Consider the following 14204-nt stretch of genomic DNA (forward strand, 5'->3'; position numbering starts at 1 on the left):
GGCCAGTACCATCTCTTCCCTATGTGGCTTCCTAACATCGCCTGTTATGTCGTTCGTCTCATCACTCCCATGCACAACATGAAAAGCTAACCACATCACCTGCTCAGTGGCATGTTAACCACAATGCACCACCCAGTTTCCAATCACATATCCCACACAATCTGGAATCCTAGTATCCCCACCTAATTTAATACCGTTCCCACCTCAAAAGAATCGAATGCATGTGAAAAAAAATGTCCATCGTTTCTTTCTCACAGAATACAAGAAATCCAAAATTACATTGCGCAGGCACCACATCTACGTTTCATCACACCAAGGTACAACCGAGTGTTAGCTCTTGGCAGCAAAGAGTCCATCGCTTCCGAGTTCTCTTCCATCGGCAATACTTTAACCTACACAAGCAGCTCCACCTGCACCCACAAATCAATTCTGCTCTAGCGTACTTGTCCCCCCAAACCGTACCCAGATCTGTCTACGTTGCAGCAACCTCCAAAGAATCAATAACATTTTTCCCTCTCATTGCCATCCCACCATATCCACACCTCAATCCAGCAACTTCCTGAGGATCAACCCTGCACGCCCTGTTCATTTCTCATTACTATTCCACTCGCTCTCGCCAGACTGGTCTAGAGTAGGCCTAACCTGGAGCAAGACCACAAGTTCCCGCACCCAGTCCAGTTTCAGTCCAAAACCTCGAATTCGTCGTCCTTCAAATGCACGAAGAACTTCCTGCTCTCCTCGCCCATCGTCACCAACTGCACCTTGTAAGGGAACGTCGCCGACACGGGCTTGCCCTTGAACGTCGTCACCACCTCCTTCACCTCCCCTTCCAGCCCGTCGATGTCCAATTCCGGGTTCTTGGGCACATGGTAGACCTTCAACGACCCTTTCACCCTTACCTTCGTCCCCACCTCCACCTTCTTCTCTCCCTCGCTGGACCTCGACCCACCCAGTTCGACGGCCATCTCGCACACCACTCCTCCTCTCCTTGTAATCCTCGCGCCCGAAAATCCCATTCGGGTCGTCGATGAGAATTGCTCGAAAGATCCGCTGGAGCTCGCTACACCATTCCGCGACGACGCGACCATACGAAGGGCTCCAGGGGTGACGCCATCAGCAGCGCGGTGAGAGAAGGAAGTGGAGTCGGCGGGAGAGGTGGGCAGGAGCGAGGTGGAGAGGAGCAGAGCGCAGGAAGCCATAGCTGCAGGCACAGAGCAAGATTGATTGTGGGTATTGTTGGCGACACTGCAGGATTCGGGATGCAAGACTATCCTCTCGCGTCCCACAGTCAATTGTGTGTCCGGCGCCAATCATTCCTGCCTGGCGGTGGATGGGCCGGATGCAGCCATGCACCCGATCACCGCCTTCTCCCTGTTCTACTCCTACCGTGTCTGTGCTCATTGTGCGATGTTTTGGAGCTTCACAGCAATGAACTGCCTGGTTATTAATGTGTCTCGAAGCCGCAATTCGTGCGATCTTGAACGGCATCTAATTGTGATTCGGAATCATAACAGCTTGGTAATTGGGATTGGAATTGACTTAAGTATCTTTGAAAAGTAAAAAAAGTAACTTCATTCTCACCTTGTCAAAGTGGTAACTTGACATGTATAAAGTCAAAACATACATCAACTTAGAGAATATAGATGTTTGGTGATTGAACTATGACTTCTTCCACCTCAAACTCTTAATTATTATCCACTTCTATATGAAGAAATGGCATTTGTCTTCTTCTTGAGATATTCCCTATCTTATATAGCTCAAGAAGAGACACATGGAATATGGGATGGAACTTCATAGACTTCAATAGGTGTAATCAATAAGCAACATGATTGACTTCTTTACAAATAGAAAAAGATCAAAGCTTATAATAATCTAGCTTGTCACAAAGGCAAGTAGTTTTGATTTTGCAACAAAGTAATCATACCTTCTCATCCATGTTAAATTGTGGTTGTTCCTTACAATAGGCATGTGCATTGATCTTTTGTTGTCCTTGAGCTTCTTTTAACTTTGTCTTTATTGTTGTATATGGTTCTGATAAATAATTTGCCAAATCTTTTGTTGCAGGATTATCAACTTTTGAAAAGTCAAAAGTATCAAGTTGTAGATAATAACTATAATTGGCAAAGAAAGTATTTATTGAGTAAAAGAATGTACTAAATTATTGTACGCAAATTCAATCAATGGCAAAAAAATTGTCTAATCATCTTAATGATAATTGATGATACATCTTAAATATTGTTCTAGAACTTGATTCATCTATTCCATTTGTCCATCAATTTGAGGATGAAAAGCTGCAAAGAGCTTTATATCCACCTTTAAAATCTTAAAAAGGGTTTTTCAAAATCTAGATACAAATTGAGTCTCTATATTTGATATAATATCTTTGGACAATCTATGATAGCAATAGATATTGTCAAGAAAAAACTTAACAGTTTCTTCACCTATGATAGATTTCGTACATGGTACAAAATGTGCCATCTTGATAAAATGATCTACTATTACAAACATAGAATCATACAAACTTGAGATTAAAGATCTATGATAAAATCCATAGAAATAAGAGACCATAATTGTTTTAGAATAAGTAATAGGTAAAAAAACTCTATATGGTCAATGACAAGGAGTTTTTGATCTTAAATAAATATTACATGATTGTACAAAGTCTTTGACTACCTTTCACATTTGAGGCCACCAAAAATCTCTTGATTTTAGATCCAAAGTCTTATTATATCCAAAATATTCGGCTACTAAAAAGTGATGATGAGCTTGAAGATCACGTAATCATTTTTTACCTTTTAGAATATATAATTGCCCCTCAATAGAACTTTGACTACAAGAGCTTATAATTTGTATATATGATAATTAGACTAGAAGTGCCTTTTAGATAATGATGCCATTCTTCAAATAAATCCATAGTTAGAAGAAGCTCTTTATTGTGCATCTCATAATTAATCTAAACTATTGAAAATTTTATAGAATAAAAAGCTATTAGATAGAGCTTTTTATTTATTCCCATTTGTAACAAAATAGTATCTATAACAAAGTTTGATGTGCCTATTTTCATAAAGAATGCCTTAAAAAAATTGATGCAATACAAAATTGGTGCAAAAATAAATGTTGTCTTCAAAACTTCAAAAGATTCTTCAATTTCTTTACTCCACTTAAGTTTGTCTTTACATATTAAATATGTAAAAAGAGCTGCAACTTGAAAAAAGTTCTTGATGAAGATCTTGTAATAATTGGAAAATTTCAAAAAATATTGTATATCTCTTATTGTTTTTGGAATCTTTCAATCAATGATAGTTTAGACTTTCTTTGGATCCATCATAAGTCTTTTATTAAAAATGATGTATCTTAAGAAGTCAACTTGAGTAGTATGGAATACACACTTTTTCATCTAGGCATACAAGCTTGTATTTCTAAGTTTTTGTAAGACATGACAAGCATGAAGTTCATGCTCTTTTTAATTTTTAGAACAGATTAGAATGTCATTTAAATAACAAATAATAAAATCATCAAGAAATTCACAAAAATCATCATTTATAAGATGTTGAAATGTAGCTAGTACATTTATAAGTTCAAAAGGCATGCTATTATATTCAAAATATTCATGCGTAGTTTAGAAAGCAATCTTTTATTCATCTTCTTTTTTGATACAAACCAAGTTATATGTTCTTTGTAGATTTATTTTTGTATAGATATTTGCTTGATTAAATTAGTGAAGAAGTCTTGAAATCAGAGATAGAAGATATCTATTCTTAATGGGGATCTTGTTAAGTTTTTGATAGTCTAGGAACATCCATAGAGATTCATCTTTTCTCTTTATAAATAAGATAGGAGCTCTTGCTTGAGATTTTTAATGGCATTTAAAAATTTTAGCCAAATTTTTTTTAATATATTTTTTTAGTGTAGTCAACTTATTTTGCAATAACCTATAGATCAGTCTAAATGGTGGTTGAGCTCTTTCTAACTAATGAATTGAACAATCATAGGATTAATGCTGTAAAAAAATATCTCAATTTTTTTTTTTCAAAAACATCCTAGAAATCTAAATATTGGCTAAGAATATCACTTGACATCTTTTTACCATTAGAAATGGGTGTGGCATATATAGCAAAAGATGATCTATTTTTTGTTCTAGTAATAAAAGCTTTTATAACTATTAATAAGGATTTGGATATAATATGCTTATATATTTCTACTTGACTAACAAAATTTTGGATCAAACTATAAGAAAAGTCAAGATTACAAGAAATCCAATCTATCTAAGGATTATATTTTTTAATCAAAATAATCTTAAAATAAGTAATTTAAATAGAAATATTATTATATTAAATATTATTATACTATTATTATATTAAATATTATTATACTATTATAATATTTAATTGTTACATCTAAAAGAATAGTCTTATGTATAATATCTTCAAAAGATAGCAAACGACCATCTATGTCTTTTATATGTAGGAAATTAATTTTCTTAATTAAAAATATCTCTTATTTTTTAACAAAGTATTTATTTATAAAATAAGTTAAAGCTTCTAAATTTAATAAGATTAAGATTTTATGATTTTTTGGACCTAAATAAACTTCAATTATAAAACAATGTCATGGAACTAAGAAGAGAATAAAACCTTGACTAGGAATTATACAAGATTTTAGTTGCACGATTCCTATTGTAATTAGAGAAATTTATTTTTCAACCACATCTTCTTCTTTGTCAACCATGCTCTTTATTTTGTGATTGCATTGTTTCTTTGGATAATATTGAATAATGTCTTTAGTTTCTCTACAATATAAGCACAAGCCCTCTTGATGATATTATCATGTGGTGTGATTTGCAATATAAAAATATACGAGATATCTAGCTATAGAGAGTTCAGTTTTAACTTATTAACTAAGCTCTAATAAGTGATTTATTCTACCTTTAACTTATATACAAAGTCTTGGCTTCCAAAACCTCTTCATTTTATATAAAATGTCCAAATTATAGCAAAATCCTTCAAAACATATTTTTCTTCCAAAAGATTTTTTCTTTTCGAGCTTTAGAAATTCTTATCTTTTGATCCAACTATTCAGTTTTTTTCAAATTTTTATGTGACATAGCTATTATTCTTAAGCTTTTTTACAAAACAAATAGATTGTAAAATCATTAATGATCTTTTGGCATCTTAGAAATCCTAGCAGGTGCTCTAAACCATAATTTACAAGTATCCAAACACTATTTTCTTCATATCTTAAAAACCAAAAATTTAAATGTCATAAAATTTATGTACAAAGTTTACTAACATGATTATATATATTTTTAGAAATTTTGAGCTAAAATCTCATCAACTTACTCAAGTTATAGCTCAAAACACAACTACTAATGAATTGAGTTACTTACTACCCTTAGATTGCAAGTAGTCATTTCAACCTCCAATATCTCTTTTATTATAATTTAAAATCCATTAAAAAAATATACCAAAAGTATAGCCAAAAAAGTGTTCTCTTCAACTTTAGTTGCCAATCCTTTATTCTTTTTTGTATGCACACGTTATGTCCAAAAGAGTGATAGTAGATACAAAATCAATACCTTAACTTTAAGTGCCCATATCTCTTTCATATAAACTCCAAATCATACAAAATTTTCACCAAAACTATAGCCAAAAACCTAAAATTGCTGATCCTAGCCTTCAAAGCTCAAATGGCTCCAAAAAAATAACCCTAATCCCTAATAAGGCCTCAAGCAACCTCCTTAAAGCCCATTGAATATACTTTTTGGCCAATACGAATGGAGATTTTTATCATCCATCTCCATTCATCCATATGGATGACCTAATTTCTCTTTTTTTCTTCCAAGACTCCTCTCTAATCCTACTTCTAATAAGATTTACATAATATATGCCCTAAATATCAAATAGAAGAACCAAAATATAACTTCAAGGGTCACCAATGTCTAACAAGGGTGACTCTAAATGTTTAAAAGTTACTACTAATAAGATCAACTTCAAAAGTCACTATCAAAAGAAAATAAAGTTATATGAATTTTGATAATAGTTCTTTAAACAACTTCTTTTTAGGCTAGTAATCTAATCCCATTCTATGACCAACTAAAATTCATTAACATGGATCTTACCATATTACTTAGAAAATTATATATCAAACATATAAACACAATATTTTCATATAGTAGCTAAACCACAATACAACAATATTGAGTCTTTTTCTCTTCAATGAGGGATTTAAAACATATCATATCAATTTGTATTTCTAAAAAATATTAAGAAATAAATCTACTTTTATCTACTTCTATTTAATTATATAGATAATTATTAAGATAAATATGTATGTTCATAATATTATTCTTCCTTCAAGGCATGACTTCTATAAAGAGCAGTCATCATATGCTGAAGAAATCAAACATATGGCAAATTGTGTCTTCCACATACTTTGAACTTTGTTTTCTTGGAAGATAGTTGATAGGTCCTCTCAGCCATCAAAAGTGCTCTATACTATGGCAAGAAGACCATCCTATTTTTTGATCATTGTTGAAGCTTTTGTAACTACCTTCAAATTAAATATTTGGAACACTATTAAGAATTATTCTTAATTCTAGTAAAACCACTAGATATTGAGAGTCTCTTTCAAGGTTGTGATATTACCATGGATATATATCAATTGTAATTTTAATTAAGAAAATATAAATAGGTAGAAGTAGATAAAAGTAAATTAATTTCATAATACTTTCTAAAGAAGTTTTGTAGAAGCTTCTTAGATGTTCTTTTGACTTTATATATGTTTGTAGTTAATTGGTAGGTTAAAAATTTAGTCAACAAGCTAACTATATGCTACATGTATTAATAGCTTGTGGAATAAAATAATTATATAGTACCCATATAAAAAACTTACTTTACAAGTTAAGATACATGTCATGCAAAGTCAATATGTTTTTGAAGGTCCTATAAAACGTTGCCACAGAGATCTTAAATAGATAGAATACATAGAGACAAAAATAAAGCCTTCTTTATTCTTATTAATTCTTTTCTTGCTTCTAATTTAGTTTCAAGAGTCTCTAGTTTCTTTATCTTTTGGCAATACATATATTAAAAAAGAGCCATTCTAGATTCTTTTTTTAATTTTATTTCTATTTTTTTATATCTCTTTGAAAGAATCTATTTGATTATTTGCTTTCAACAAATTCTTATCTTTAATACATCAACAAAAATATACTTATAATATTAGAGCTTTGTCCTTTTTTTATTAAGAGTGGATTACTTCTTTCTCTTGATGAGACTTAAGCATATTAGGAGTTGCAGATTACTCTCTTGTAAACTAATATTGTCTTTAGCATTTTTATCTTTATTTTTAAGTCTTTTATTCTATTTGTCTTCAACTATATTAAATATTGTCTCTTCTTTAAGTATTATCATGGTAGAGCTTCTTGAAAAGAAATTACAATGGCTTAAATATAAGAACAATTGAAGAAATTAATACTTACAATGCATCAATTTAATTTATCACTACAAGAAGCAACAAGAATGGCAAAGAGCAAAGATATAGAGATGATTGGAGCTACTTCAACATCTACACGAAATCATGTCTCTTTTTTTATGGTGGAATATCTTTCTAATATTAGAAAATAAAAGATAACACTATCAAAGAAGTTTGATGGCACAAGATTCAAGTTTTCAGGATTTATGAATTAAGTACAACTTGTAATTGAACTTCAATTCTAAAACTATTCAACTCGAAGGTTGCAAGTTAGAATCATTAGTATACTTCTTTCAGGTTCACCATTATCATGGTTTTTATCTTTTTTTGAATGATGAGGTCTAATATTGGATAATCTAGATGCTTTTTTGATAGAATTTTGATCCATATGTAGAAAAAATGATACAATTTGTGATACAATCAATAAGATTTGAAATTTGGAAGAAGGCAATCAATCACTAACATTATATGCTTCATAATTTTGACAACTTGGAACTAATATCAAATAGAATGAGAATATATTTATTAGCCAATTTCTCTAAAAATTATAATATGAAGAAAAAAAATTGATATTCAACTTATTCGATCTTCAAACATTGAATCAAGTAATTAACTTTGTTGTAAAGTGCAACAATCAATTTTTTGAATTTTGATCTTTGAGTCACATAAGTGCACTACATTTCTATTAAAATTCAATCACAATGCCAATATCTTTTTAACTCATACATTTGGAAGTAGAAGATATACAAATTGATGCAATACATTTAAAATTTCTTATTGAGCAAGAAAATATTTATCGTCATCAAAAAAGATTGTTCTTATATTGTGGAGAATCTAAGCATACTATTCAATATTATTCAAAGCAGCAATGCAACCATAAAATAAAGAATACAATCGTCAAAGAAGATAGTATGTTAAAAAACAAATTTGTCTAGCTACAATAGGGACCGTGCGGCTAAAACCTTGTATAATATTTAACAAAGGTTTTATTTTTTCTTCAAAATCCTCTCTTTATTTTAAAATAAATATTATTTTAGAACCTAAATATCATAAAGCCTTTTTCTTGTTAGATTTAAGAAGATGGATCTTAGTGGATGAGTATCAATTATTGAGGACTCAATAAAATCACCATCAAAAATAAATATTCCTTACCTTTGATATCTGGACTTCTTGATCAATTGAATCAAGCTAAAATCTATAAAAAAATAAATCTACAAAGAACATACAATCTGGTATGCATCAAAAAAAGAGATGAATAGAAGACTACATTTTGAATAATGTATAGACATTTGGAATACAACGTCATGCCTTTTGGACTTACAAATGTATTAGCAGCTTCTTAATATCTAATGAATAATATTTTTTGAGAGATTTTAGTTAATTTTTTTATTTGTTATCTAGATGACATCTTAATCTATTCTAAAAATACAAAAAGAATCTAAACTTCATGTTTATTGTATATTACAAAAATCAAGAGATATGGGATTCTATGCAAAGATAAAAAAAAAGTGTATATTCTATATTACTCGTGTTGGCTTTTTAGGGCATATCATTTTAAATGATGGACTTATGATGGATCCTAAGAAAATTCAAACTATTATGGATTAGAAGATCTCAAAAATAATAAGAGATGTCCATTATTTTAGGAAATTATCAAGTACCACCGGATCTTTATGAAGGATTTTTTAAAGTTGTAGCTCCACTTATACATTTGACTTATAAAGACAAACTTCAATGGAATTAAGAAACAAAAGTGATAGTAGAAGTTTTGAAGACAACCTTTATTTCTATACCAATTTTATATGGCATCAAATTTTTTAAGCTATTTTTTATGGAAATAGATACATCAAAATTTGCTTTAAATGTGATATTATTACAAATACAAACAAATGATAAACTTTATTTTATAGCTTTCTATTTAAAAAAAGTTTTAGCAATTAAAATCAACTATGAGATTCATGACAAAGAACTTCTTATAAATGCGGATTTTATTCAAGAATGGTGTCATTATCTAGAAAGTACTTTTAATGCAGTCATTATTTATATCAACCAAAAGAAACTTAAATATTTTATGTCACTATGTATTTTAATCATCGCCAAGCTTATTAGAGCATGTCTTTATCAAGATTTGATTTTAAGATCACTTCTTGATGTAAAAAATAATAAGATTTGTCAAATTTCTTTTTTAGATGTTCTTACTTTGTACCTAAAAAAAAAATTCCATCATTTAATCACCAAAAAATAATTCTCTTAAAGCCAGATTATTTTTATTTTTAAGTAATAAAATCAATATTTATTATAATTTGAGCATTTTATACAAAGTAAAGGAGTTTCTTAAAGTCAAGACTCTATGTATATGTTGAAGATGGATATATAGAGCTATAGTTAAATTTTGATATAAAGATGAGCTTTTGAGACGAGCTTAAGGATTTTCTTTGAAATTATTGAAAATTTAATTTACTAACTAATGGTTAGTTATGACTTGATATAGCCAAGAATGTTATGAAATTTCTAGATATTTTAGAAAGCCTTATATACAAACCTTCTTAAATATAAAAGAATTTATTAGTATGATATCTTTTTTATATTGTTGTATTTATTATTTTTTTACTTTAAAGGTTAAATCACTTATTGAAGCTTCATCAATAAGTTAAAATTAAATTCTCTATAGTTAGATATCTAGTGTATTTTTAGATAGAAAACCACAAAATATAACAATGTTTACGAGTTCTTCAAGCATATCATGACTTTTTAATAGTCAGATATTTTAAATACAATAAGATTTTAAAACATATATCTAAAGATTTTTAGTGGCTACAAATATAGAAGGTACTAAAAAACTTTTTTTAATCATATAATATTTTTTTAAGATCATAAATTCTTCATCATCAATTCAATAGAATTTTCCAACCATTATCCATTTTAAAACAACCATAGTCTTTTGTTTCTAAAGATTTTTTCATAGATCTTCTAGTCTCAGGTTCTTATAATTTTACATTCATGATAGTAGATTATTTCACCAAGATGGCACATTTTGAACTATGTACAAAAATTATCATAAGTAAAGAAATAGTCAAGCTTTTCTTTGATAACATCTATCGCTATCATAGATTGCCTAAGGATATTATATCATATAAGAAAACTGAGTTTTTATCAAGATTTTGAAGAAAAATTTTTAAGAATTTTAAAAGTGTATATTAAACTACCTTCACCTTTCAATCTTCAAATTGATGGACAGACAAAGTATATAAATCAAGTTTTGGAGCAATATTTGAGGTGTACCATCAACTACTACTAAGATGATTGGACAACTCTTTTTCTATTGGAAGAGTTTATTTATAATAACATGATATATTCTTCTATGAAACAAATATCTTTTTTTGCTAATAATGGTTATCATCTATGATTTGATATTTTTGGCTTTTCAAAAGTTGATAACCTTATGGCAGAAGATTTGGCAAATTGTATATTTGAGCTACAAACAATAATAAAGGCACGACCAAAAGAGGCTCAAAAATAATAAAAAAAAAAAACAATGTGGATACTTATCGCAAAGAACAACCTTATTTCTACATCGTTGATAAGGTATGGTTACCTCATTGTAATACTAAAACTATTGGCTCTTGTGACAAATTAGATTATTATAAACTTAAACCATTTTCTATTTGTGAACAAGTTAATCTAGTTGCTTATCGATTATATCTACCAAAGTCTATGAAAATCCATCTCATATTTTATGTATCTCTTTTAGAGCCATATAAGACAATGAATATCATGGGAAGAAGACAAATACCACTACCTCTTATAAAAATGAATAATAATGAAGAATTTGAAGTAGAAGAAGTCTTAGATTCAAGGTGGTGTTGACATAGGTTGAAATATCTTATTCATTGGCATGGATATAATATCAAAAAATATATATATAAGAACTAGCAAAAAATCTTATAAATATAATAAAGAAGATCAAAGCTTTTCATCAACAACATCCATTAAAACCAACATGAAGGTTAGCAAACCTTTACTATAAAAGAAACATAATTAATGAAAGATTACGTTGTCGTAATACATGAAGTCTTGTTTGAGAATGCTCCGGGCACCTAGCTGTGGAAGGAAGAATGGAAATTGTAATAAAAAAATCCTAATTCTAATAGAATACTAAAAATGCTCTAAATATACTATAATAATGCTAAGTAAGCTTAATCAAATTTAAAAAAAACTCAAAGAAATTTCAAACAAACAATAGGAATTTTTAAAGAAACAATAGAAAGAATAAAAATGTCATTCAAATACATCTCAATTCAATCTTAATTTAATTCTAGTTAAAATCCTATTGAACTTCATTCAAACTTTAGGCCAAAACTAATTGAATCTTAAATCCTAATAAAATCCTAAACCCTAAATCAAACCTCAACCAAATCCTAAATCCTAAATCAAACCTTAACCAAATCCTAAACCAAACCCTAATCCAAATCCTAAACCCTAAATCAAACCCTAACCAAACCCTAATAATTCCTAGAACAGATTTAAACCCCAATAACTAATGAATAAACCATCGATCTTAACTCAAATTTTGCACAATCCTAAAAAAATAAGTTAAAAATAAGCACAAAAAAATTGATAAGGATCGGAGTTACCAAATTAATGATATCCTCAAAAATGTGCTTGGGTATTGGCCGGCCTCCTTCTCCAATCTTGATGCCAATCTTCCAGAGCCAATATCTCTCTTTTCTACCATTCGATTGATCTCAAAATTCTCATAAGCATAGAAAAACAATTTTAATATCCTCTCACATAAATTTTACTCCAATCCAACCAATAGATTGCAAGAAATCTCAAAAACCCCCATTGAACCTAAATTTCTACTTTCTAAGACCTTGACCCACTTAAACCTCGATATTCCTCAATTCAACCATTAGATCAAGCTCAAATTTATGATACATATTAAACACAACTATAACCATAAACCCACAAAATTTCATCTATAGATCTATCAAAAAACTCTTGAATCATCCAAAACGTAAATCCTATTTTATTTTATAAAATCCAAATCATCCAAAATAAACCTTGACTTTGCAAAGCTCTTACAAAGTCATAACAACTCAAAATCACCCAAATTCAACACCTATAGAAACCTTATTCAATCTGATATCAAACCCCACTCTTCGATATGCCAAAGAGTCCTTGAGTCGCCATCAAAGCACAGTTTTGTGCCTCGGGGTCTGATTTCGACCCAGGTTCATAACCGGTCCTCTTCGGGTATCAACTTTTGTCTTCTTGAGGTAATTTTTACTAATTTGCACTTATAACTCCTCCCTACATATGCCTATATCCTTTATTTTTCTAATCTACCTTGTTTTGTCTTATTTATGGCCTTACAAAGTAAATAGAAGCATAATTTGTAAAAAGGAAGCATTAGCACCTTTAATTTTTCTACCCTTTGACTAATATCTATTTTTCCAAGATAATTTGCTACAATATTTTTGAAGTGAGATCCTCAAAACATGATATTCTTTTTACCCTTTTACTTGTTATCCATGTAACATCATGACAACGTTCTATTTTCTATCCTTGTATATAGTTTCAGTATAACTATGGCATTAATAATATGAAGAACTAATAGCTGGCAGATTCAACTTGAAAACCATTATTTGCTAACTTATCGGATGAAGTATTGTGATTATCACAACCTTCAAGACAATGTTATAGAAATAAATATCTTTTAAAATGACATGTTCTTCCTCAAATAAATGGCTAGATACAACACATTTGGTATTACAACTTAAAAAGAGACTCTCAATATTTGGTGATTTTATTGGAGGTTGGAACGACTCCTGATGGTGTTACAAATGTTTTGTTTAAAGGAAGTTATAAAGGTTTCAAAAATGATCAAATAAAAAAATGATCTTTCTACTGTTGTGATGTAAATACATTCATATATGAAAACCTTACTTGATTTATTTTTCTTTGAACATTTATTAAGTTCTTTTTGTTTCTTACCAATCTAATTTTTTTATAGTTTTGAAAAAAAATTCCCACTTTTTACTTTTTTCTTTTTTGAAATTTTGGCCAAATTTTATTTTATCTTTAATCTTAAATTTATCTTTGATTAAGCCTTGAAAACTTCTTTTATTCCTTTTATTTTCTTTCTAATCTTTGATTTTAGTAGATTCAAAGTTATATTTATAGATGTATGAAGGATTTTGACTTTGAGGTTGTATTTAGGTGTTTATTAAGGATAAATGAGAGTTTGGATATCATTAGTCGGCTGCCATTAATAGTGCTGACCTGGAGGATTAGATTTGGTGTTTTTTTAACTTTAAACTATTAATTATTGACTTAGACTTTGAAGACTTTGGCTGCGACTTCTTTGGTGAGCTCAGAAGCAAAGATGAGGTTTTTTTGGCAAGTAAAGAAGAGGTATTTAAAGAGAAGAGTTTCTTGGACTGAGTTTAGGTAGAAAAAATACATGAATTAGAACTCAAATGAGAGAGATATGCTTGTTTTAAACTTAGGCTACTAATTTGATACATATTGTCACTTTTCTATGCACAATACGAGTTTTAAGATGCTAGCAAGAAATTGAGAAGTTGGATTAGAAATTAGACTTCAAGATGAACATTTTATATCCAAAGATTGATAGAATTGAGTCTAGAATGAGTGAGATATGGTTGATTAAAATTAGCAAACTAAAACCAGGGTTTTGAAGAAATTCGAGAAATAGAAGGTTTTGG

General features: G+C 29.5%; 1 protein-coding gene across 1 annotated transcript; it reads right to left on the reverse strand.

Moving 5' to 3' along the window:
* Positions 1-224: 224 nt before the first annotated feature.
* On the reverse strand, positions 225-1388 carry LOC112280892 (ferredoxin-thioredoxin reductase subunit A1, chloroplastic). Its single transcript, XM_024516809.3, has 2 exons — positions 643-1388; positions 225-410 (listed from the first exon to the last, which is right to left on the reverse strand). The coding sequence occupies exon 1, from the start codon at positions 1197-1199 to the stop codon at positions 681-683; it is 519 nt and encodes a 172-aa protein (XP_024372577.1). The 5' UTR covers positions 1200-1388; the 3' UTR covers positions 225-410; positions 643-680.
* Between the last annotated feature and the right edge of the window lie 12816 nt (positions 1389-14204).

This window comes from Physcomitrium patens, chromosome 4 (genome assembly GCF_059467195.1).
Source record: "Physcomitrium patens ecotype Gransden chromosome 4, ASM5946719v1, whole genome shotgun sequence".
NCBI classification, from domain to species: Eukaryota; Viridiplantae; Streptophyta; class Bryopsida; order Funariales; family Funariaceae; genus Physcomitrium; species Physcomitrium patens.